The sequence below is a fragment of the Chiroxiphia lanceolata genome, chromosome 11 (genome assembly GCF_009829145.1).
Source record: "Chiroxiphia lanceolata isolate bChiLan1 chromosome 11, bChiLan1.pri, whole genome shotgun sequence".
Classification (NCBI taxonomy): Eukaryota; Metazoa; Chordata; class Aves; order Passeriformes; family Pipridae; genus Chiroxiphia; species Chiroxiphia lanceolata.
Genome location: NC_045647.1, coordinates 21339416 through 21363991, shown reverse-complemented (window position 1 = coordinate 21363991; position 24576 = coordinate 21339416). Strand labels below are relative to the sequence as shown.

Here is a 24576-nt window from a genome sequence, read left to right as displayed (position 1 = left end):
ACGACCTGCAGAATTAACAGTCTCCCTGTATATTCAGTACAAATACCATCAGTCCAATAAATGTCCTGAACTTATCCAGCCTTTTTTGACTGATGAGTCAGAGACTGAAAATGCAAATTATCTCACAGTTCTGGACTTTAAAGACACAATATCTTAATACAACAGTTACATAAATAAGTATTTATATAAAACAAAAATGGCAATCATCAGACCTTTGAAGAGTATGCATAATGTGAGCTTTCAGAGTCTCTGACACCCAGGAATCACTAATGAAATAAATACAACTCTGGCATTTCAATGCAAATTGATACTTAGCCAGTCTAATTTGCGGGGAGCAGGGGTGAAGGAATCAATCATCATTTCTGAAAATCCCAGTGCTTAGGAAGCCAAAAGCTGTCTAATGCCCAAAACATTCTTTGACTGAGTATGTGATTCAATTAATACAATTTACATCAAAATACAGATAAGGCAAAGCTTACAAAGTTGTGTGTAGTGAGTGGAACATGATCAAGGAAGTCCACTTGCAGCTCCTCTCCAATCAAGGAGGCAGCGTCCGTGTTCCAATCCAAACGCACCTTTTTTCTGAGGGAGAAAACAGAGAAAACAAAATTCCTTAGGCGATAAAAAGTTTGGCCTAACCAACAATCTGCGTTGTGTGAGTTTTCTTGAGTAAACTGAAAAATACAAAGCAAAGCACGGCCAGCCTCTTACAGGAGCTACATCCCTGTTGTCCTTCACTTCAAACAAGGGGAGCAGCTTTGAACGTGCTGCAGGTCACCACTCTCTCCGCTCATTTTTGAACATTTAAGACATTTTATATATATGTTATTTGAAATAAGACACTTGGAAGTCTTAATGGAGTCACAGAAACACCCTTGCAAACAAAACATAAGGAATTATGAACAACAGATTCAGTGACATGAAAGTGCTTGGGCACTGAAGTTATGGTGACCCCAGAACGGCCTGAGTTCCACAGAGAGGTAAACCCACAAATTCCTGCCTCGTGACTGAGGCTTCCAGGAGCATTAAGCCCAAGCCTCACGAGGTGTGGAGTTAAGTGTATTAACTCCATGAGATACCTTCACTCCCTCAGCTTGTAAAACAATCATCTGGTATTTAATAGCAGCATCCCCAGTCCTACAAAAAAATAAGGAATATCTGAAGTGAGATTTAAAACCAAACATTGGAAATTTGTGTAGGAATCAGAGCCTCCAAACTGAGCACACAGAGACGTTCAGTTAAGCTGGCTAAGAATCACCAGCACTGAAGTTTCCCAGCGCAGCAGTGAAATGCACCTCAAATATGAAGGCACCACTTATTCCAGAGCATGACAAAAGTCTCAGTGAGATCTTCCAAGCACTTGAGTGAACCCCTCCATTTTAAGTATTTTCAATATTTAGCTTTAAACCAAACTAAAATTGTTAATACCCTGGAAGCTGAAGGATTATCCCCAGGGGAGGGTAACGAAAGCACCACGGAAGAGTTCACAACCAAACTGTGCTTTCAAAAGAAACCAGCCACAGAGAAGAGCGTTATTGCTGCTATGCCAAACCCAAGATTTTCTCATTCTCTAGCTGAAAAGTTCTCCTCTTACCCTTTCGTTTCAGGAAGTCGAAAAACTGCACAGCATTCTGGTTGCAGCCCTCTCACTTTCAGTGCCTTCATCAGACAGTCGTGCAGGGTCATCCCATTTCGCACATTCACCTGTGACCAAAGGGAAACAAAGCCAACAAAACCTTTACCAGGGATTGCAGAATTTCTTTAAGCTTTTCCAGGAGTGGAAGGCCATCTTTTTTCTCATTTTCTTGAGAAATTCCAGTAAAACTGCACAGCTGTTTACTTTGGACAAACAGACAAGCAAAAATTACTTGTATGATGTAACCACAAAAGTGCTGTGCCTTCCAATTTAACTCGCTGCACATGAAGCCAACCTGCCAGGCCAGCACATCTGCTGCCACATCCCCACCTATTTTGTACTCCTGCAAAGGAAGTTTTGAAGCCATTTCATAAACTTCTTGGTTTCTTACAACTGAGTTTCTATCAAATGGGATTTTATACAAGTAGGCAGCCCACAGAAGTAAATAAAAAATGCAGGCAAACAGAGTTACGTGAAGTATAGACAAAGGCTTAATTTAGATTTCAGAGAACTTTGTGTCAGACTATTATTAGTACTCTCAGCTCCAAGAAGCTGAACAGAAGTGCTCCCTCAAGAAGTTTCACTTCAGCTTTAACCACCACACTTGACTGTGGGCATACAAGTGAGGAAAACGGTGACAGAAAAGACTGTCCTACAGACATCATTGGTTGGGCCAGCCAACAACTGCTTTTTAACGTGATTTATGTAAACAAAGGATGCAGCTTGTGCATATTGGAAAATTCCCAACACTGAGGCAGAGGAATAAAAGTTCTCAACATACAGATACAGTGCTTTCAAAATATGTCCCCTGGAATGAACCAACTGGTAACACCTCAAGTCACAGCAAGACCCTTTGTGAAGCCTGGCATTCCTGGAGCCAGACACACATCCCAGTGTCAGCAGTGGGGAAAGGACACTCCTGGGATAAAGGCAGCCCAGACTCACCACGGTGCGCTGCTTGTTGGGCAGGAACACGCGGATGGTGTTGCTGGTTTTGGAAGTGTCGGATATTTTGCCATCGTCAGAGGCTCGGCGCTGGTACCCAAATTGCTGCACAATGGTGGGGGAAATACAGTTGGGGCCATCAAACACAGAATCTTTGAGTCCAAACCCATTGCTGATAGTCTTCCAAGCTCCCTGAATGTGCTCCATGGGTGAGGTCTAGGGAGTTAAAATTGGGAGAGTCAGGGAAAACGACGACGTCTTTTGCTATGCCGTGGTACTTCCGGTTCCCAAGACAACAAACCTCAGCTCTTTGGAAAGCATCGGAAAACTGCAACAATATTTTTTCATTTTTTTTAATACTGTCACAACTCACATAGTATGGAAGAGCATAAAAAACATCTCAACCCTCACACACAGTATGCTCAGTTACATTTCAGTATAAATAATGGCTGAGAGAAGTGGGACTGTTCAGCCCAGAGAAGTCTCTGGGAAGACCTCTTTGTGGCCTTCCAGGACCTGAAGGAGCCTGCAGGGAAGATGAAGAGAAACCATTTACAAGGGTCTGGAGGGACAGGACAAGGGGGAATGGCTTCTAACTGCCAGAGGGCAGGGATAGATGGGATATTGGGAAGGAATTCATGGCTGTGAGGGTGGGGAGGCCCTGGCACAGGTTGCCCACAGAAGTTGTGGCTGCCCCAGCCCTGGAAGTGTCCAAGGCCAGGTTGGACGGGGCTTGGAGCAATCTGGGCTGGTGGAAGGTGTCCCTGCCCATGGCAGGGGGTGTCACTGGATGGGCTTTAAGGTCCCTTCCAACCCAAACCATTCTGGGATTCTATAAACCTCTCCCGGTGCAAGGACACAACCAACCCCCTGCACACTCCCAAATCAGCACACAGTACATTTTTAGCACACACAAAGATGAAGGTGTCATGGTACATTTTTTTCCCCAGCCATCACAACTGCAATGCAGCTCAAATTCCAAATAATACTACAAAGGCATCTTATTCAAAACTAAGCAGAAACAAAGTCGGCCCTCCTTTCTAAACTTCCAAGTAGTCAGATTTATTACCAAACGTTGCAAAGTACAATTAAAAAATAATCACTGAAAAGGGCACAGTAATTTATTTCCTCCACAGAACTGCACCCCTCTACAAACACCTGGGAAAGCAATGCTGGAACTATGCAGTGTATCCGCACACCTTTTCCCATGGTAGCAGCTTGCTTCCAAAGTCATCTCCAGTGGTTGCACACACCACCTACATTCCTGATCACCACTAGGAAAGGTGATCAGAAAGTTGTATAAGAACTGCAGTCAGGACAAGCCAAAATGAAGGTCTTCCAAGCAATCCTAATTCCATCCCCTCTGGTGCAGGAAAGACTTAGCTGAAAGAGTTACAGTGTTTCCTGCAAACACTAACAACCTAATACAGCACCTAACACCCACCAGGAGCTATTCCAGCTTCTTTCCACGTGTGGTCCTGAACCTCTTTTATTGCAAATTATTTGAACCCTCCAACTCATGCTTATGTCAGAGAAAAAACAGTGGTGTTTGTTACAACCGAAGAGGTAAAACAGTGGAATTCTTGGATAAAAAAGACCTCCACTAGTGTCAAGTCCAGTCCACTTTGTGAGGCCCAGAAGGATAAACTGAATTTCAGAGCGTCTTCCCTCACAGTACAACTCTGAAAAGTCTTAGCTGGATTTGCAGTCCTTAACACTGCTCCAGACCCATCCCCAGGTCTGCCCACCAGCTGGAAAGGAAACAGAACACAAACTTCCAGAGAAGGGGTTGGTTTCTACAAAGCCCCCATCAGATGCAAACTCTGCAGCAGCAGAGCTCTGGGCCTGCCACCCTCACGGGGATCTTTGGGTCAGTTCCTGAACATCTCTTTCACTGACAAGGTGTACAATAACAGCAAACACGTCCTCGCCTTCCTCCTGCCATTCTTGTCACTCCTGCACCAACACCATCCACTGAGCAGGGTCAGTTGGGAAAAGGTTCAAAACCTTCAAATGGAAGTAATATTTAAAAGTCAACATCCAACTGAAATCTAACAGAATGCAGGTACTTGGAATTTTTTTTAATTTTTAAATCTGTGGCACATAAATGACAACAGTCTTAAATGTGATGTAAAGAGGGAACACTGAATAGCAAGACAGAGAGACATTCTGAAAAAATGAGGGGAGACAAAATTGAGGAACACAACTGAGTTCACCACACATAAGCAACTGCAAGGACAACACTTCACAGCTCATACTGTTAGGCATCAGAAAGGTGAAAAAAGTTATGTGCAGTTACAACACCCATCCAATGCATATGGCAGCTAAAGGAGTAGCCAGTTAGATGGTAGCAATAAAACCTGAGTGGAGAGAAACTGCTAGGTAAGAGGGGAAAGGTGAAACCCAGACAGCTCATTCTCTTTCCTTTTCTTAACTTACTCCCTAGGAAAACTTCTTTTTTCCACCTTTCCAGGTAACACATGCGACGAAATAAGAAGAGACAAAACTGGGAAGTTGAGATAAGGACTGGCAGGGCAGCCATCAAACCCTCCTTGTTGTCACTGCTGATGCAAGTTGACAACACCTCAATGTTACAGCCTATTTAATATTTTGACATGCTGCCAACATTTCCTGAAAAATTCCTGAGAAAACAGGAAATAACAAGAAGTTCAAACTTGTGCTTTGACCAAAGGTAAGTTTGGTACCCAAGAAGGTACTTCCCTCTCCCAAACACAGAAGGCCCACCGCACACAGACACAGCCTGCTGAGGGGAGGAGAGGAGAACCAGCTCAGACCTGGAGCACACACAAACCTGCACGTGGTGGAGGGTAAGGGAGAAGAAAGGGAAGTTTACCAGATATTTATATGGGATAGACAGGGAATTTCTGATGGAGAGGTGCTAAACCTGCCCCTGGCACCCATGGGAAGGGCCCTGCACTTGGAAAGTGGAGATGGATAGGAAACAGCACTGCCCAACTGTCCTGCTGCTGAGCTCCACAGCAGCCCAGGGACAACCTCCCGGGGGGGACAGGAGCTGCCAGGGCCTCTCCAGCATCTCTGCACTCTGCAGGAACAGCCTGGCTGAGCACACTGCAGTGCCCACAATGCTCATGGGCACTGCTCCAACCTTCTTCTAAATTATTAGCACGGAACAACAGAGACAGTCACAAAAGCTGCTTCTCAGGGAGTAATTCACACATGAATTACACCTTTCCCTGCCCTCTGGTAGAAAGCAAGCTTAAAGGTTATATGGATACAGACAAACCCACCCATTTGGAACAACAGTATACATGGGTGTGAGGTAAGAAAATTAGCATGGCCAGCTTTGAACTGACTAAAAAATAACATTTAATGACATAACAGAATATTGCACATTCACACACCATTTCTAGTTGGTTCACTGAACACTGAACCTAGTACAACTGCAGAACACAACAGTCTACGCCACAGGACACAGGTTTTAGTCCACCTTAACAGAGAATTCCTGGGCAGAGCACAGTTCACCTTTCAGAGCCCTGGAACCTGTGCCCTGGCATCGACTTGTCCATTTACTTTGGGTATTTTGCTCCAAACAGTCATTGATTAAAGGCATTTTTACTGAAACTACATTCATTTACTCAAAATCCCCCCAAATCCACACCAGTGAAAAGTTGTGTGATATGTTTTAGAGGTAATTTCATTTAAAGGAGGAAAGATTTTACAATGATGCCTTTATAAATATATTATTCTTAGTTTGTCTATTCTAGAAAAACTGTTTCCTTCCTTTAAATGAGTTGCCAGCATGTTTCTGAAACATAATCATTACCAGATATTAATGTTTATGCCATGCTCAAATAATCCAATGCCAGCCGAACGTTTTCATGCATCTCTCTAAAACTTTTCCTTTTAAACTTTTCTTCCTGCAGCTCTTCACTGTCACGACAATGACTTCAACCAGCCTGTCCACAACTGGAAACTGCAACTGCAGCATTCAAAGAGTATTTGAAGATATTGCAGCGTGTGAGTCCTCTTGTAGATCCAGGACTGCAGGAAGCTGATACTGAGTAGTTTCATACTAAATGTTCAGTCTGAGGAGAAAAGTAATGTCATATATTCCTCCAAGCCCTACAGGAATACTGCACACTGTGACCAAGATAGCACTTTTCATTAGTGCTTTTTGTGTAATTACAGATCCTGATAATTAATTCTTTGAATAAGCATTAAAACCAAATGCACAGAAGGGCTATGGAATGTGCACATCTGACAGGAACACATTCCTGGAGATCAGTCCCTCAACCCACTCAACATGCTCGTCACTCATCAAATTCAAAAGGTACTTTCAGTTACTTTAACAAACTCCATGACTAGGAAAAAGTGTTTAGTCTGAACTATTAAAAATTTCAGTCTCCCTCCCTAAGAAATGCCAAAACTTGAAAGTTCACAGGATACAGAGCTAAATTCCTCTCTTAGGTACCTTGCGTCCTTTCTTTTAATTCTGAAACAAACACCAAAAGCTTTTCCAAAAATGTAAGAACAGTTCCAACATACACACGTGCTGCCATTTTTATCCACACAATTAAGTCACACTCATGTTTAATGAACCACATCTATGAAGGCAAAACATCACAGAACACAGCCCAGAATCCATTTCAAACTTAACATTTCTGTCAGTAAATATAAGCTTGGAAAGTTGCTTATAAGCTGTGTTTTCTTCTCTGACATAAAAAGATCACACACAAAAAGATAACACATTTAACTGTGGCCTTTTCTCCTCCCATATAGTAACTACTGACTGATTTAATATTGCTTGGGTGACCCATTGTCTGGGGAGAAACAGAAACCCACACCAAACAAAGATATATCATGATATATAGCAGGGTTTTTTTTTTTTAAAGTAGCTTTTCAGAGCAGTAGAAGATAAACATGGACACATTCCTATATTAATAAATAAAGCTGTGATCCATGTTAACATAAACGCAGGGCATGAGTTGGGATCAGTTTAACAACCCAAGCCCAACTGTCCTACATCTCCAAGGCTGGTGTTTTTCCCTTGTGTGTCCTTCATTTTAGGAGACGGATGCCAAAAAAGCAAACTCCTCCCTAGCACAACTGACAGAAATTAAAAATTAACAGGAGGAAATGTTAGTGTTCAGGAAAAAAATCATAAACTCAAAACAGGACAAAACCAACCAGTACAGAAATACATATAATTTCAGCCTCAGCTATTCTGATCTTGGAAGTATTTTTCTCATCTTTCTCTTTATTTCTCACAACCATTCCCCTCTTAGTCACTACTTACATGTTGCCAATGTAACTTTGAAGTATTTAAGGAAAAAATAACACTGGTTTTCCAACAACTCGGCTCTCCGGTAGGGAGGGCACAAGCAATACATCTCTCAGCCTGACATGCTTTCAGACTGATTGATTCGCAAGATTAATGTCCTTTTGTATGTAAAATAACTTTCAGAGTAGAACTCTGGCTAACAAGCAGAGCCCAAAGCAAACCTGGCTCTAGCAGGCTGTACTTTGGGCTCTGCCACCAAAGTATCTGCACCTTTGGCCACCCCATGCCTGCTCTCTCTGTTGACTGTAACAGCCCCAGGCTACTTTTTCCAAGCACTTTTCAGGAAGATCTGTTTGGTTTATCCTTTCCACACAAATTATTCCCATTTCAGTCACCCATTTCTTACCACGTGACATTTGTATGAAGGTCAAATGTGGAGCTCTGAGTTTCCCTACAAACCCTGAATTCCTACTTTAGAGAAACAGGAACTCTGAACACCCTTATCTAAAAGAGAGACAGAGAATCCAAATCCTTCCCTTTCTCAAGGCAAAAAAGCAATCCCAGGTAAAAAGAAAAATGCAACAGCTTTTTCCAAGCAATCAGACTGCTTTTAAACTGTAGTTAAGTACAGCTGCTGAGATCATGTATATTCACAAAGAAGTGAATAAAACTGCGACAGAAACACCTTTAAAAGGAAAAAGCAAGCAAGGAAAGTACACCAGTGTTGCACATGCATTTTGTAGAAGTTTTGCTAACAAAGCACCAGAGGTCTGTCAGAGAGTAAAACCTCTGCTTTTTCTTCACATAATATTTTGTAATTTTTTACCCAATGTGCCCTTAACATGAAGACTATTAACACTGAAGTGATACTTCAGTGTTAATAGTGTTAAGTGATACTTAAAACATCCTCCTTTATTAATTTCATAAACTCAAACACACTGCTAGAAACAAAAAGCATCCTGAGTACTGCTTTCTTAGATCTGATCTATCAGAATCACATTATATGACACTCTTAGACTTCTTGTTTCTTCACCATGTTAAATTCTTCCCAAGGGAATCCTCCAAAGACAGATTTACAAAGACAGCCCTTTAAAGCACTGCAGAAGTGGGGCTCTGAGTGTTCTGTCTTTACACAGACAAGACACTTTGGACAAGCATTTCTGGTCCCAAGTCTCTCCATCACCTGCACATACATTCTTAGCCCCATGCCATTTGCATTCCGACCTTGCTCATGCTCCAATTGTTTCAAGGTTGAAAGCCTCAAACTGTGTTTGCAGTCGCCTGGAACTCATTCCCTTTACAGCAAAGACAAAAAAGTTACTCAAAGGTCAGCAATCCAAACGCCCTTCCCACACGAGTTCTCAAGGACTGAACAAGGGACTGAGAACGGCAGCACAAAGAATTCCTGGCCCTGTGTAGTAAATGAGGCAACAGTGAGGACACCAGCCCTGAGAACACACCAGTCCTTCCACAACCTCAGCTCCTCCTGGGAATCACTGAAGGGAGAGCTCCAGCCAGGGCAGAACTCAACAGTTCCCTGCATGTTAAATACCACTGCAAAACACAGCCAGTGCTAAGTGACCTGGACAGGCAGCAGAGGATGCAGTGATGCAGCTGGTTCAGGGCAGCTTTAAGCTGATGAATTTAGTTTATTAAATATGGGCTACAGACCAGAACCAGCAGAGCCACATGGAGGTCAACACTGGGATTCTAAGAGCCTGGGCATGGAAACAATGTAGGGATGAGAGGAGAAGGCAGCAGAGGGGCAAGAACATCAAGAAAAGTTTGAAAAGGCCCTGAGATATCTTCCTGAGTAGATAAAACAGATTATTCCCTTATATTTTAAAATAAAGTGCACCAAGGAATAGCTGAATATATCTTTCTGCAATAGGAACTAAATTTAACGCGATACTAACTTGAGTATTTTAGCTACAAACTGCCTGGACAGCTCTAATAACTTTATTTTATTGGTTTGTATACACCTGAATTTGCAAAGAAACCTGAATAAAATGGCAAATAAAAACTGGATGTACCTAAAAATTAAAGACTGTATACAAGTAAACTTACTTAGACTATGTCAAACATTTACTAAATTACTATGTTCTGAAAGCCTCCAAAAAGAAACTATGCTCCATTTTAACTCCATCTTACATTATCTTACTAAATACATCCAAGAAATTACAATTCTGGTTTGGGTGGGCTTTTATTTATTTAACAAAGTGCCATAACAGACTTTTAGTTTCATAGATAGAGTTCTAAGATAATGTCACAGACATGATTTATATTAGGTCTGGATTATTCCCAATAGATCTGCAGTTGTGTGGAAAGGTAAATGCTGTTTGGAGAAGACAGGCAAATATCAAGATCTAAAGTTCTAAACTAAGGGCTTTTCCCCTGCAAAGTAAATATCCATGGAGCCTGACTAAAGTAAGAGCTGAAGTTAAATATACACTTCTGATAAAGCAAACACTGAAACAACTGTAGGTACCATATCAATTTTGTGGTATTTTAAAAAAAAAAAAAAAAAAAGGAAATTTTAGCTGCAGTGCAGGAATACATGCACAGAGCTTGGCTAAGTTTCCCTGCCCCCAAGAAAGGTCCAGGTACCTCAGAATAAATAATGGGGCAAGATAAGGAGGAAGGGAAAGATAACAAGAGAAAGTTATTTATACCTTTAGTTTTCCTTTAAGTGAATGAAGTCCTATAACAAAAGGACGAAGCACATCATCTGTGGAAGGTAACACAAAAACAGAACATATTTACTATTTTCACAGACAAACTTACACACATGCACTATAGATCAAATTAATAACAAAAAAACTACTTTGTGAATTACATCAATGACAGTTAAATTATCATCCTTCTTATGTCAGAGTTCTCAGGGCCTTCCAACCTTTCAGTGTTTTACACCACATTTCACTGCAAGGAGACACAATGTCCAAGGCCAGACTGCAGGACAACCAAAGGCCACTCAGTTCAACAGAATGTCATTCTCACTGAAGAACACTGTAAAGATCATTTACAGCTCAAAACTAACCAAAGTAAAAATTAAGTTGAAAACTGTCTTCTCACCCATCAGTTCCTCATTCCCACAGAAACACCTTGCTGACTCACAAACGGGGACACCTCTTGGATACAAAGCAAACAAACAGCAGTGAGCAGCTGAGCCTCTGAAGGCTCTCTGGTGCACATAAGCACCACTGTGAGAGCAGTCCCAGCTTTGGATGAAATCAAAGAAAGCACACGTAACAAAAAAATCAACAGATCTTATACTGTAGCTCACTTTTGGTTAGAAGTACCCTCCCTTCTGGATAGAGCAGATGGGAAAAAATTAAAAAGAATAAAAACAAACTGCACTGATTTTACCCAAGACAGCAAACTCCCTAAGACTAACAAGAAAGCAGAAGAATGCTTTGGGACCTTCACCTTGAGCCACCTGGCCATCTAAAAATTAAAAACTATCTGCAGTCTGAACTGTGCATTTGTCCTGCTTACCACCTCGTGCACCTCTCTCCAACATTTTGGAATGTAACACACAAAATATTGTGAATATGATTTCCACCATGGAAAACCAGGGAGACTGCAGAGAAGGGAGGAAGGAATTCTGTCTTTTGCACACCAGAGGAAAAGCTGAGATCTTTAGTTGTAACTGAAGCAAATGAATCCAGTCAGTATGACAGACAATGCCGCATGAAAAAGAGGATAAAAACCTGATGAGGAAGGGTACAGAGTTTACAGAATGAGAAGATAAAGCATTTTTTATTATAAAATCAGCCAGAAGAAAAAAGAATCTCATACACAAATCAAGAAGAGAAGGCACAGCATAAAACAAGTGTGATGGGCTAAAGAAGCAGCGGGTACAGTGTTTTCACCTGCAACCAAAGCAATAGTCACGAGGGAGGAAAAATCACAGGTTTTTCTTGACAGATGAGACACATGACAAAAAAATCAGTAAGGACACCTGTTAACAGAACTGGCAACAAGGAGGGTTTAAGTGAAAGAGTTGACAAAACACCAGCTGTTACTGCAGATGTGAGATTCAATTAAACCTAAGATGGACAATCGTTCAGCAAAGACAATAGCAAAGCCAAGGGAGCAGGAATGACTCTGGTCTGGAGGAAGTTTGCCTACTTGCAGGATTTCCACCTGAGATGCACTGCGGAGCAGCAGGAGGAGCAAGGGAAGCAGGTGTCCTGGGAGGGGAATGCTGAACTCGCACAGGTTATTGCTGATCCCACTCCGGGCTCAAACCATGGCTTCTGAAAAATTCTGCTACAAATACACACCTGAATAACAAATAACACCCCAGGCAGAACAAAAGTCTGGGGTTTGTGTTTCAGGGTTGCCAGTCACTTTTGAATGAGATGCCAATGGTTTTAGAAAACACACCTAACAACACTGTATTTAATACATCTAACATCTGTTGTGATCCCTCTACAGCTGAGCCCACTGTTACACTGTTAGGGCACTCCTGCTGCTTCTTCCAGTTTTCACTACAGACAGTTTGGTAAATACACCACTTCCTCACTGGCAGTGCTGAAAGTCTATTCCCAGAAAAAAAAAACAATTTCCTATTGGGTGAAGGAACCATCAACTTAGAAATTTATCAAAATCAGCCAGGCCTTTTAGAAGTTGTGACAAAAAACTCCTACTACACTTATTCCTGGGCTACACTGTTAATCCCCACCTTTAAAAACCACATTGCCTATTTAGAGTCTCCACATGAGAAACTGAGAAAGACAAAACAATCAATATACAAAGGAACACAAAATTTAAAAAAAAATTCCTCCGCCAGACATAAAATATGCAAACAAAAGCGAAAGAATCTCTTGCAGTCACAGTGGCAGTATTATTTACGGTGACAAAAGAAAAAATATGTTCAATGTAAGACAATTATAGGCTCAATCTGCCCAACAATTTTATTGAAAATTTTCTTCAGAACATACAGCAGTTCTGTAAAACAAAATTATTGCAGGTACTGTCCTGTAATTCAACATCACAAGGGCAGATCTTACTGGAATAGGTAAAAATAGCACTAGTGAACATGCCAAAGGACAGTCTTTCCACTTGCAGGGCCAGTGCTTAGATTGCAACATCAGCTGGCTCTCTTTTTGTAACCTCTTGATTGCCAGTGAACAAGTCACAGTCACTGCAAAGGTTTGAGAAAGCTCAGAGTGAGCGGTGCCCTGTCTCTGTGCCCAAATCCATCGGGGTATCCCTGCCGTGGGCACTGGTGCAGCAGTCACTGCCTGCCCAGTGCACACCTGCTCTGCAGCACCCAGCATACGGGGCTTGATGGCACAGGGACATGCTTCAGTTTTGTCAAACGTCAGCGTAGAACTGAAGCCTTGCACAGTCTGCTGCCTCTTCTGGCTGCAACACACTGGGAGCTACTCCCTGGAGTCCAAACATCCTCCAGAGATGGCCCAAACCTCAACTCCCCTGAGCGAGCACAGCTCAGCTCCGCAGGGGCTCTTCGCACCTTCCCAACACCCACAGCAGCTATCCCAGCAGGAACACCCCAAGCGGGGACACAGCAGCAGCACTGCTGGTTCCCAGAGATCCCTGCCCCGCAGCCTGACTCCAACTGAGCCAGACTGTGCCATCAGGCTCAAGGACTGCAGGACCCTGCCCACCACCAGCTCTGTGCCCGCTCAGCCCGGGCAGTGACTGACGCAGCTTCCCAAAGCCACTGCACACTGAGACAGGGAGGGCAAAGCTAGGAAACAGCAGGGCGCCACTCTGCTTGCACAGGTGCTCTGACACTCTTCTCCCTCATCGAAGAGGTCTACCCTTTAGACCCAAAAGTGCTGGAATAATCAAGAGATGTTTCTATTTGCACAGAATGGCCCCTGTACTGTTTGTCTCTATGAAGAACTATAGACAGGTCTCATGCAAATTCAAAAGCAGGAGAGTTGAGATGCTTTTGCCATATTTAATGCATGAGTTTTACAATACAGGTTTTACAAAAAAAAAACCCAAACACATTAAATTACAGAAATGCATGAGAATATTTTCCTCATAAATAAATTAATAAATTAAAAATATTTTAATGGGGTTACACAGTAGATTACATCTGAAGGAATTCAAATTCTATCAGAAATTATTGAAATAAAGAAAATATTAACCCAACAGTAACCTTGGAATTAACAACTGCTAGATAAATTCTGAACTTCAGGAATCAAAAAAACCAAGGTTTTTTTAGAATGCGAAGCTGGGGTTATATCCTATGTACCAAATATGATCAACTTTCATAGAAACTTAGCACACTTTCTATACCAAAGCTTAAAAACCACCAAATTGCTATGTATGAAAATACACCTTTTGAACCAAAAGCTTGAGAGGTGATTGTAGGTTCTCTCAGCTTCACATTAAGTGGAATAAAAATCCATCTTTTTCTTCTACGAGAAACTTTTTAACTATGGTACTTTCTATGAAAATCATTTGGGAATAATGTAACTTGCATTTCTGGGGTAACAATAAATTAGGATTTTTTTCTAAATTAAAATATGATTAACTAGTGTTTTTTCTTCTGAGCAACATTGCTACCACTGAAGCTTCCAATCTAATGGTCCTCCCTACATTTGCTGTATTTTGCAAGACTGTCCCTCTGTATTCATACATTTGTGTAAAAATTCCGTGCAAACCAAAGGGAGTACCTGCACCTTCACCTGTCTCATTATGCTCCTTCAGTTTCACCAAGAAACACTTATGTAAAATCCCACACACAGTTTATTCTACACAAAGAAAATGACTAGTCTTTGAGCAAACACTCTGAAATGATTGAGAATAGAACAAGAAAGTAGAATATCCAAAAACTGGCACCAGTTACTGACAGAGCTGACAGGGACATACACTGGAATCGATGACTGGCAAAATAAAAGACATTACAGAAAAGGGAACATTAGTCACGTTAAAAGTTTTTCAATCTATAGAATCATAGAATATCCTGGGCTGGAAGGAACCCACACCTTAAATGCTTTCCCATTATCTGAAGGCATTAGAGACATCTTTCTTCTAGCTGTGCACTACCCTGCATCTCCCTCCCGCTGATCCCTCAGCCCAAGGCTCCTAAAACCCCCGCTTTCAAAACTCCAGCTTGTTCTGTAGGGAAAAAAAATGTATGTAACAGAAAACTCTAATGGGGGCTCTGAGCCATTTTTTAAAGGCTGAAGCCCTGAGCCAGCTTTGATTAATCTGGTTAACCCCACGCCACACCCAGCTGGAGTTACTGAAGCAACCTCCCTCTGCCTGGGAACTAAAAATACACCAAGGGCTGCACTGCTCTGCCCCGATCCTACGTGTTTCCATCGGAATGCCCCAGGAATGACCACCCTCTTGGCAGCTGTTTGTCACAACTGAAGCACTGGGAGGTCAGACCAAGAGCAGGTATGCAGTGTATATGCTGTGAACGCTGAACGTGAAGGGAACAACGGAACAGAGAGGGAGAACGGGCCCGCAATCACCGCAGCACAGGGCACCCAACCTGAGCACCCAGCGTGGGAAAGGGGCTCCAGCAGGGAGGGGCAGAGCCAGGGCCCGCCTGCACACCCCCAGACAGCAGAGAGAGCACACACTGACACACTCACACAGGCACACACTGCTGCGAGACAACTCTAGAACTGCTCTGCCTGAAGTCAGAGGCACTGAGCTGTGATTTAACTGTGCTCTGTTCCCTTCTGCACTCAGGACACATTTAGAGTGTGCACAGCAGAGAGGCAGGGCAGGCACGGAGAGGGGCAGGGCAGGCACGGAGAGGGGCAGGGCAGGCACGGAGAGGGAAGGCAGGCACAGCTGCACCTGCAAACAAACCCACCGCGCTAGCTCTGCACAAATCCAGCTTCTGCACGATAAAATTTTACCTCTAGAAAGGTTGGCATCCCCCATAAGCAAGCAAAACCCACTGCAAAATACACAGTTCAATCACATGGACTGTGTCTCTTAAAACCCTGAAAAAAATATACTTGCTTATGTATGCATTCTACTTATTAATTGTCAGTTCTCATTCTTAGCTCTGAAGTCTACCAAGAAAATGTTTTTCTCCTTTCCCAGTGCCTCAAGAACGGCACTTTGTTTACCCTCATGTGCTGTTGCACTGCACCATTTTGGTACACAAGATGACCATATTCTGTTAAACTGTAAAAGGTCAGTACACACTGCTGCAATAAAATCAACTTTGTGTAAAACAGATGACATTTATAGTACAAACACAATATTCAAGTCACTCAGGGAATAAACGTGCGCCAGCTGCTTTTCAAAGCAAAATCTTTGTTTACAAAAACCCAGCGCATGCAGCGAGAGCCAGCACAGCTCTGAGAATTATTCACAGAACTGGGGCCAAAACAGTTTCTTTCCAGAAAAAATAAGAACATCACTACGCATGGACTACCTATACAGAATAAGCTGTATCTGCTTCATGCTGCCTCAAAAGCCATGAGCTCACTGCTAAAACACCTTGTTGGTTTGTCACAGTTACCTGATTTCCCAGGATTGTATCAACTCCTCTTTCCATTAATTTCTAAAGCTGACCAAGTGTTTCCACCACCCCATTCAACACACAGTGGGTGTATTTCAGATCAGAACATACCGAAGGGTTTTGCATAAGTAATTACACATGTAAGCCTATCTGTTCACAAATTAAACTTATGTGAAACTTTCATGCTTAAATTACTAGTCTTGAAATTTGGCAAACCACAAGCTTCAATCTTGTTTTGAAGATTTTTTTGTTACTTCCCCAAGTAAAGGTAATTTTGACTTATGCAATTTGATGGTTTTTTGAGAAATAGAAGGCTGACTTCTGTTTCTCTTCACACACGTTACACACTTGTATAACGTGGATGATCCAGAAACTTGTTTCATACAAAACAATAATCTTTTTCCATCACTTGTTTCAAGCTGAATTTGTACAGAAGTTTTGGAAATCCACCTGCACAAAGCCACGTTCAGCTGGTGTTTGGGTGACCATGGTCCTGCCTCTCCTCCAGCAGCTCTGGGATGTTATCACCTCATTCCAAGTGAACAGTGAGGCACAGGTAGGAAGAACAGGAAATTCCCACAGGCTAAGGAAGCCAAAGGACGGAAGAACTCTTTGCTCTCCATCAGCCAGGGCACCACGGCACAAACCCTTGGTGTGCTGCAGGAGCACATTCCCACCTAAGGAGCCCAGGTCAAGGCCAAGGAAACCCCTCCCTCTGGCCAAGCTGACCAAGGAGGCAGGACAAGCAACTTCAGAACTGAGGGAGGAGGAGAAAAATCCGGGGGGTGTTTAAGCGAGGCAACAGAAAAGATGGGGAAGCAATTCAAACACAGTAATCCAACCCAGCAGCTCTTGGTTCCCATCTCCTACAGAAGCTTTACAACCAACAGCTCTGAACTGAATGTGTTTTCAAATAAGGAAAACTTGGGCTTTTTTCCTCAGCTCCCGGTTTCCCAACAGTAAAGAAGGAGCCACATAAATAATGTGGGGGGGGAGGAGGGGAGTATATGTTCCAGAAGAAATTAGTGCTGATTTAGCTTACCAAGAAGTGCTGACCAATGATTTCTGTGGGTCATGTCTGTGGTTTATAAAATATGAGCTATTTTAATAAGTCATAGTAAGTTCAGGCCCTGAGACAGCAGTGACTTCATATGTAATTTGAACAGAATGCAGTGGTGGTAAGAATAAAAAAGGGGAAAGGGATTCAACTGAAAATAAGTTTTAGATCTTCTTTAAAAAAAAAATAACTATTTTCTCTGCTACTTCCAGATTTTCTTTCAAAGCAGGTTAGTCAGCAGTGTCACACAATAAGTTGTCCAGTCCTGAAGATATTAAGTATGGCAACAAACCATATGAAAAACACATTCCAGGTTTCTGAAAGCACTGCTGCTCCAACTCAACTATGCTGGTTCACTTCTGATTTAATAATCTAACATTAAATTGCTTACTACATTAACTATCCATGTCATGAACGCACATCCAGATCCATACCTCTTTCAAGATAAATTGTAGCCCTAGGGATTGCCTACAGAAAATGTTCATTAAGACAAACCAAAGTAAAGCCACTTCCATTCTGAATGGGTGACCACAGAAGAGATTTAACTGAACTGCCTCAAATTAACTCTCGCATTCCCCATGTCAGTCTTTCCTTCTGCACCAACACTGCAGACATATCCTAAAGAACAAGAATACCCTTCAAATTACACCTTAGTTTGACACTATGCAGTGATCCTTTAGGCAGTATCTGGAGCTGACTTTTCCAGAAGCTTAGAAGACATTTTATAAGTCTTTTGTACAAAACTGTTTTCAGATATTTTAAGCTGGTTTGGTTTTGGAGGCATCTGAGTTTTGCTCCACTACAGATCCTTGTTTTGCCCACCTATGACAACCTACAGCTGCACCTGGAACACACACTGTGCTCCAGCAATTCCACTGCAACTGGTTTTGGGGTCTCACTGTGCCAGGTAAGGTCCCTGCATTTATGGGTGTCACTTAAATGCTAAGAAAGAAAAAGAACCACACACGTAGGTTATCTATGTGTGCAGTGAGACTGCAGATAAAGAGAGGCCAGAGACAGCCCTGGCTCTGCAGGAATACCACTGCTACATGGCACGGCTGGAACAGTTTAGAGGAAATTAGGACATGAAGGATCTCACTCCAGTTTGCAAATGGCTTTTTTTAACTGAATTTAAATCCCAAAAATAAACCAAAATCAAGCAAGCAGCTCCAACCAAAGAATGCCTGAACAGAAAGCTTCGGTTGTGCTCATTTTCCATTCCCGGTCCAGCAGCCTGTGGATCGCAGTGACAGGAGGGTCATGGAGCCCCCTGGAAGTGCAGGAGGGACAAAGCTGCAGCTGGACACGAGCAGGTCGGGCCAGCACAGCCACCGCTGCGGGCAGGGCACGGCTCCGGGGGGCGGGATGCTCATCCCCCTGACAGGGCACGGCTCCGGTTGTTCCAGGTGCCCCCTGCCCATCCCCTCTGCACAGGGCACGGCTCCAGGGGGGCGGCATACTCATCGTCCTGCTCTTCCCCCTGGACAGGGCACAGATCCCGGTGCGAGGGATGCCCACTGCTCTCCCTCTCACGGACAGGACAGGGCTCCAGGTCTGCGGGATGCTCATCTCCCCTGGACAAGGCACGGCTCCAGGTGTTCCAGCTTCCCCCCGCTCATGCCCTAGTCCGGGCACAGCTCCAGGGCTGCGGATGCTCCGCCTGACCCCTCCGCTTCGCTGACAGGCGGCGGCCCGGCCGCAGCCCCGTTCCCCTGGCCTGGCCCGGCCCGGCCCCTCGGCCCCGCGCCCCGGCCGACCCTGCCGCCACGGGCTCCGCGCCCCGCCCGCTCCTGCCGCTCCTCCCCAAGCGCCTGTCGGGGCCGAACGCCTGCCCGCCCTCACGGCCGGCTCAGCGCGCCCGGGGCCGAGCGCGGAGCGGCGGCCCCGCGGGAAGGGGACCCGCAGACAGAGGGAGCGCGGGCGCTGTGCCCCGCTCGGCCCCGGCGCTCCCCGCCCGTACCCGTACCCGGCCCGGCGCTCCCTGCCCGTGCCCGGCCCCACCCGGCCGTACCTGTGCCGGCCGCGGCGCTCCCCGCCCGTGCCCGGCCCGGCGCCCCCCGGCCGTGCCCGGTCTCGCCGTACCTGCGCCGGCGCCGCTCGCTCGGCGCTCGCAGAAAATGGCGGCCCCGCGCCCCGCAGACATTTATCCCCGCCCCGCCCGCTCGGCGCTCAGCGCGCCGTCCTGCGCCGCCCGGCCCGCCCGCTCCGCCCCGGCCCGCCGGGGAGCGCCGAGCGCTCGATCGGCGCCGCCGCCATTTGGGAGCGGCAGAGGGAGGGGATGGAGGGACGGGATCCCGAGGGAATGGGGGGGATTCTGAGGGGATCTCGCCGCCGCCGCGCCTCCAGCCTGCCCCGGGAACCGACCTGGCGTGGGGGATGAGCGCTGCCGGGGGGCTGGAGCGGGCCCGAGCCGTGCCGCCTCCCCTCGCTCCTCTTAGAGCGGCCCTCTCAGCTCCCTGACCGGCCTCCCCCTTAGCTCTGCCTCGGCTGAGCCCCTCAGGCGTTTGACAATTAATTAATGAATTAATTAACTAACCGGGGCCATCGGCAGCGCCTGAGCCGCGGTGTGGGCCCGGGACAGCCCCGAGTCCTGCAGGGCACACACCTCGTCCTACCTGTGCAGGGCAGAGCCCGGCTCTGCGGGGAACGGGCAGCGCGCCGCAAGGGGCGGTGCGCACCGAGGGGTGGGGTGTGCGCTGCTGGGAAAGGGATCGCAGGAGAAATTTAAAAAAAAAAAAATTATAATAATAATAAAAAAAAGCAGCGTGCGAGCTCTTTTCCTGGAGGAGACAGGGAACAGCTGTCAGGCAGCGATCCCCGTGTAACTCGGGACAGGCTCCATGGAAAAGTTGGGATACCAAAGGGCTCTGGCTAGAACTCCCAGTGTTCCACGAACTCACTTTTAGCTTTGAAAACGTCCAGCACGGCACATCAAATGGTGAACGGGGGATTTATCACCCCAAAACGCAGCTCCCAAGGACAGCCACTGCAAAAGAAAACATCTCTCCTAGAACTGTTCTTAAGGAGCATGCATGTTTGCATTTACAGTCATGTAAGTTCCATTAATTGGTAATTAAATAAGCATTTCTCTAAAAAGAGCCTCCAGCAAACTTCTCTCAGCCTTATTTGGGATTTCTCTACAGCAGAAGGTTTATTCTGATATAAACCAAGACTTGAGTCCAGCTAAAGTCACATTAACCTCACAGAGGCATGGCAAGGGCAAGGAAAAAATCAGCACTGTTGGGTTTGCCTCTCCTAAGCACCAAATGAGAAAAAAAAAAAAACCAAACATACAGAATCTTTAGATACTGGTGCCCTCCAGGAAGAGATGTGGCTGCCAAGTAATAGGAGATTGAAATGGGGGTGACAGCCAGGAGCTCTGAAAGGCTGAAACACAAGTTTCCGTGTCTTTCGGATGCTGTGATTCAGTGTTTTATCCCCATATGTTCTAAAAGTTACCACTTATTCCAGTGTAATAAAGCCTTCAATTTAGAGGATATTCATAAAATAAATATTTAAGCTTTTTGTAGCACTCTTTCACAAGACAGACCACATGGAGATTTCAGCCTTGCTCTTAAAAAAAGAGCTGCTTCTCTTGTTTTCCTCTTCCCCATTGCCCTGGGCTCAGACCTACCAAAAAAACCCAGAAAACCAAATCCAGACCAAGACAGTGCCTACCAAGGACAACATTTAAACATGTGAATCATCCTTTTCAAATTCCTATAGAGTTACTTTCCTTTTAAGTGTCTCGTTTATACTGAAGAAGTCCTGTAATGCACAGACACTATTTATTTATCTGACTTTAACAGGAGTCATATCCATGTATCTGAGAAACAAATAAACTGGAGGCAGTGGGTACCATAAATATTCACATGGTTTTGGACTAAGCAAATCCCTGTAACACGGTAGAAAGTAGTACAGACTTTAGAAAAGTATGCAAAAGGATCTTAAAATATTGTAATGTAAAATATAAGTACCTGCCATGAGGAGTTTAAAAAGAAAGAGGTAAAAGAAGGAGGGACATCCACCTCAAGAAGAGGTGGTTTTGATAAAGACTTTTCATAGAGTTTTAAACTTCTTTGAAAAGGGTAGAAGGATCAAGGATTGTATCTGGAACAAATAAACACAGGTCTGGAGGAAAGCAAGCCAAATTTCAGAGTTAAACAATGTGGCACAAGCAAAGAAATACAATAATTACAAGAAATAAGAAGAAAAGCAAACAAGGAAACCAATCAAAGAGACTGAAACAAGGCAGCTCTAATGTAGAAGGGAAACAAAAATGGAGCAAACTTTCCAAAATAAACTGAAAATTCTCACCATTCTTCCTGAGGCTGACCTGGTTTGTGCTTGTGCTTAGATGTCTGGGGTGTGAATGTCCAGGTATTGGACTTCCATTTGTCCAGGCACACAATCCCATCTGACATTTGCACCCTCTGAGGGGTTTTCTGCCTGTACAAAAAGCAGCTTGAGGAGTGATTTGAAGGGGAATGAGAACCATGGGGGCTGGGCCAGGCTGAGTTAGGGACAGCAACAATTATCTTGAGCAATCTGCCTCGTGGCTGTAGCCTGGGAATTCATTCCCTTTCCTCCAGTGGGTATCTCACCCAGGCAGAGCCATCCCAGCTCCCCAGACCCCGGTTTGCTCACAGCTGAAAACGAGAGAGATGATCCCCCGTGAGCATCTTGGAGCAGAGTTTGAATTCTGGCCGCTGAAAAGGAGCTGTAAAAGTTAAACCTTTCCTCATTTGTGGTGGTTCAGTTTGCTCCATGCAATATTCCTGAATTCCCAGCCCACTTAACTGTCATTACCTGGGGATTCTCCAAAAGTATCAAATATTTGAAGTGGTGTGGTGTAACTTAATTGTATCCTCAGTACATGACATAGCTGTGAGCCACAGAAGAATGAGTAGCGAGAATTAGGAGTGGAATGCTGGCTGGAGGAAAGGAGAAATGTATATACACAGTTCATTATAGAATTTGGGGTATCAAATCTTACTCCCTGACTCCTCAAGCCAAGGATTACTATAGAGAAACTTTGCCACTTTATCCAGGGTTCTTCCCCCTGAGCCACAGTCCAAGCTTTGTCCCTCTGCATGCCAGGTTGATATGTGCTACAAGTCATTCTCTTATTCTCCCATGAGATTTTCTTTTTTGATTAAGAGAACATTGCTTAGTTTAAGTCAAGTTAGATACAAAAGAAGTCCAGTGTACAGAGGCCATGAAGAAAATGGCCTTCAACATAAGCATTTGCAACTTAAAAGAAAAGCCAAATAAGGAATCTCTAGTTTGTTATGATCGTGCATAAACTATTTATACTTTATCATTCGGCTGAAAGACTTTATTATTTGCCTGTGTCACTGAAGTGTTCAAAGAAGAGGGTTGGAAATATAATTTATAGTTTGGGGTTTTTCATGCATTGAGAATTCAAATTGCATAAATTACTTTATAACAACAGGACATGTAAAGCTGATAAGAATAAGTAAATTTGTTTTGCTGGAATGAAAACCATAGCACAGTCTGTTCACATTAATTATTTTTGCTGGTTTGTCCTGAAAAAATTCTCAACTTTTGATTTTATCCATATCCAGCTAAAAGTGATTGCTGCTGGGCTGGCTGCAGTACATGCCTCACCTGGTCACTGCTTCATTCTATATCTAAGTTAAAGTTAGCATCTTCATTTTTCCTCTTCTTCCTTTTCACTGCTTTAACTCTTTTCATTTAAGACACATATTTATCTAAAAAAGTTACACTATTCCATAGAGGAATATTATCCTCTATTGCATGTTCTTCCAAAACTAGTTTCATCTCTAGTACTATAATCTATTAGGTGTTCATCCCTACATGGTTCTTGGCTGTCTTTCTACAAAATTAACAGTACAAATATTTGATGAAAGCATCAATTATATAGCTTTTCAATACCTGTTTGTGTGGGAACACTTCAGAGTAAAATTGAAACAGCTTTTCATTAAGCCTTGCACTAATTAAATTATTCTGGGAGTGCAGCTCTATAAACAGCAAACAATAATCTCTTACTGAAAAAAAAAAAAAAAATTCATGATAGTCTTACGTGAAACATTCTTACAACTTCCAAGAAGCCCTGTCCCAGTGTCCAGCCCTGCAGACGCTGCTGTAATTCCCGGTATCACAGCTATCCAGTGTGTGCCCGGTTATCCAGGGGCAGCAGAGCTGTCCTGCTGCTCCAGTTTCAATGCCCTGCCCTTTGCTTCTAGGAACACCCAGGGGCACTGCCCTGCCCGGCCCCTTCCCTCCCACTCCTCTCCAGGCAGGGCAGCCCAGTGCCTTTCCTGAATTGTGGATACTCCTTGGCAGGACTCCCTCCCGGGATTTCCCTCTCTCCCGGTGTCCGAAGGAGCTGTGCCGTGGCCGGAGCTGTGCCCAGCCCGCACCCAGATGTCCCCGAGTCCAGCCACGGGCACTGCCCCCGTGCTGCTCCACACCCTGAGGCCCCTTGGTTTGGCAACGCACAACAACCCGACAGAAAGCATCCCCAAAGCCACGGGGTCTCAAAGTGGCCTCTGTGAAATCGTGTCTGACAATAAAGGGAAAGGTGTATTTTCTTAGGCCACCAGCGCGGTGGTTTTCCCCAGAGCTGGAAATATGTTGGAGGGGTTGCAGTTACATTCCCAATGGAGGGATTGAGAACCTGGGCGACGTTCCTTTCATCACACACAGAACTTAGGAAGCTTCAAAGAGGAGCACAGGACAAACAGACCAAGGCAGTTGCTATAGCACTGTGTACTGAGAATGTCACGGCACGAAAATAATTCTAGATGAATGTTTTGTAAATTCAATGTGGAGATGCTGACCTGATGGGTGCCACCTGCACAGTGAATAAAAACTCAGCCTGAACAAGCTCTCTTGGAGCTTCAACAGGGGGAGAAAACAATTTAAAAAATTAAAAACCTAGGCTACGATTTGTGTCTACTTGAGCAGCCATTCCTACTGTAGAGACAATAAATACAGCACTTTGATTTATACATGTATTCTATTTTTTAAACCTAACCAGACTGGTTTATTGGGTTTATTTTGACTTTCTGAAAAAGTCTAACCACAATAAAATCTATTCAGAGCTAGCTACTACAGTTTAAAAATAGCAAAGCGAAACAACTCTTTCCTGACAAACATTTTAAGAACCTGAGCTGAATATATAGTAAAAACATCTTCTGCAGCAGAGCAAT

The 24576-nt window shown here is 44.2% G+C and overlaps 1 protein-coding gene across 7 annotated transcripts in view; it reads right to left on the bottom strand.

The window, feature by feature from the left end:
* RAF1 (Raf-1 proto-oncogene, serine/threonine kinase) overlaps positions 1-24576 on the bottom strand; it is a 64637-nt gene that overhangs the window by 17825 nt on the left and 22236 nt on the right. For 3 of the 7 annotated variants that reach the window (XM_032698712.1, XM_032698713.1, XM_032698718.1), the window contains exons 1-5: positions 19460-19540; positions 10517-10572; positions 2582-2797; positions 1595-1704; positions 480-582 (exon numbers count right to left, since the gene is read on the bottom strand). In XM_032698712.1, coding sequence (XP_032554603.1) covers positions 480-582; positions 1595-1704; positions 2582-2797; positions 10517-10572; positions 19460-19520 — 546 coding nt within the window. In that variant the 5' untranslated portion in view covers positions 19521-19540. Of the gene's footprint in view, positions 1-479; positions 583-1594; positions 1705-2581; positions 2798-10516; positions 10573-19459; positions 19541-20277; positions 20364-24576 lie in introns of those variants that run through there. The other 4 variants (XM_032698717.1, XM_032698715.1, XM_032698716.1 and 1 more) reach the window with 4 other exon arrangements.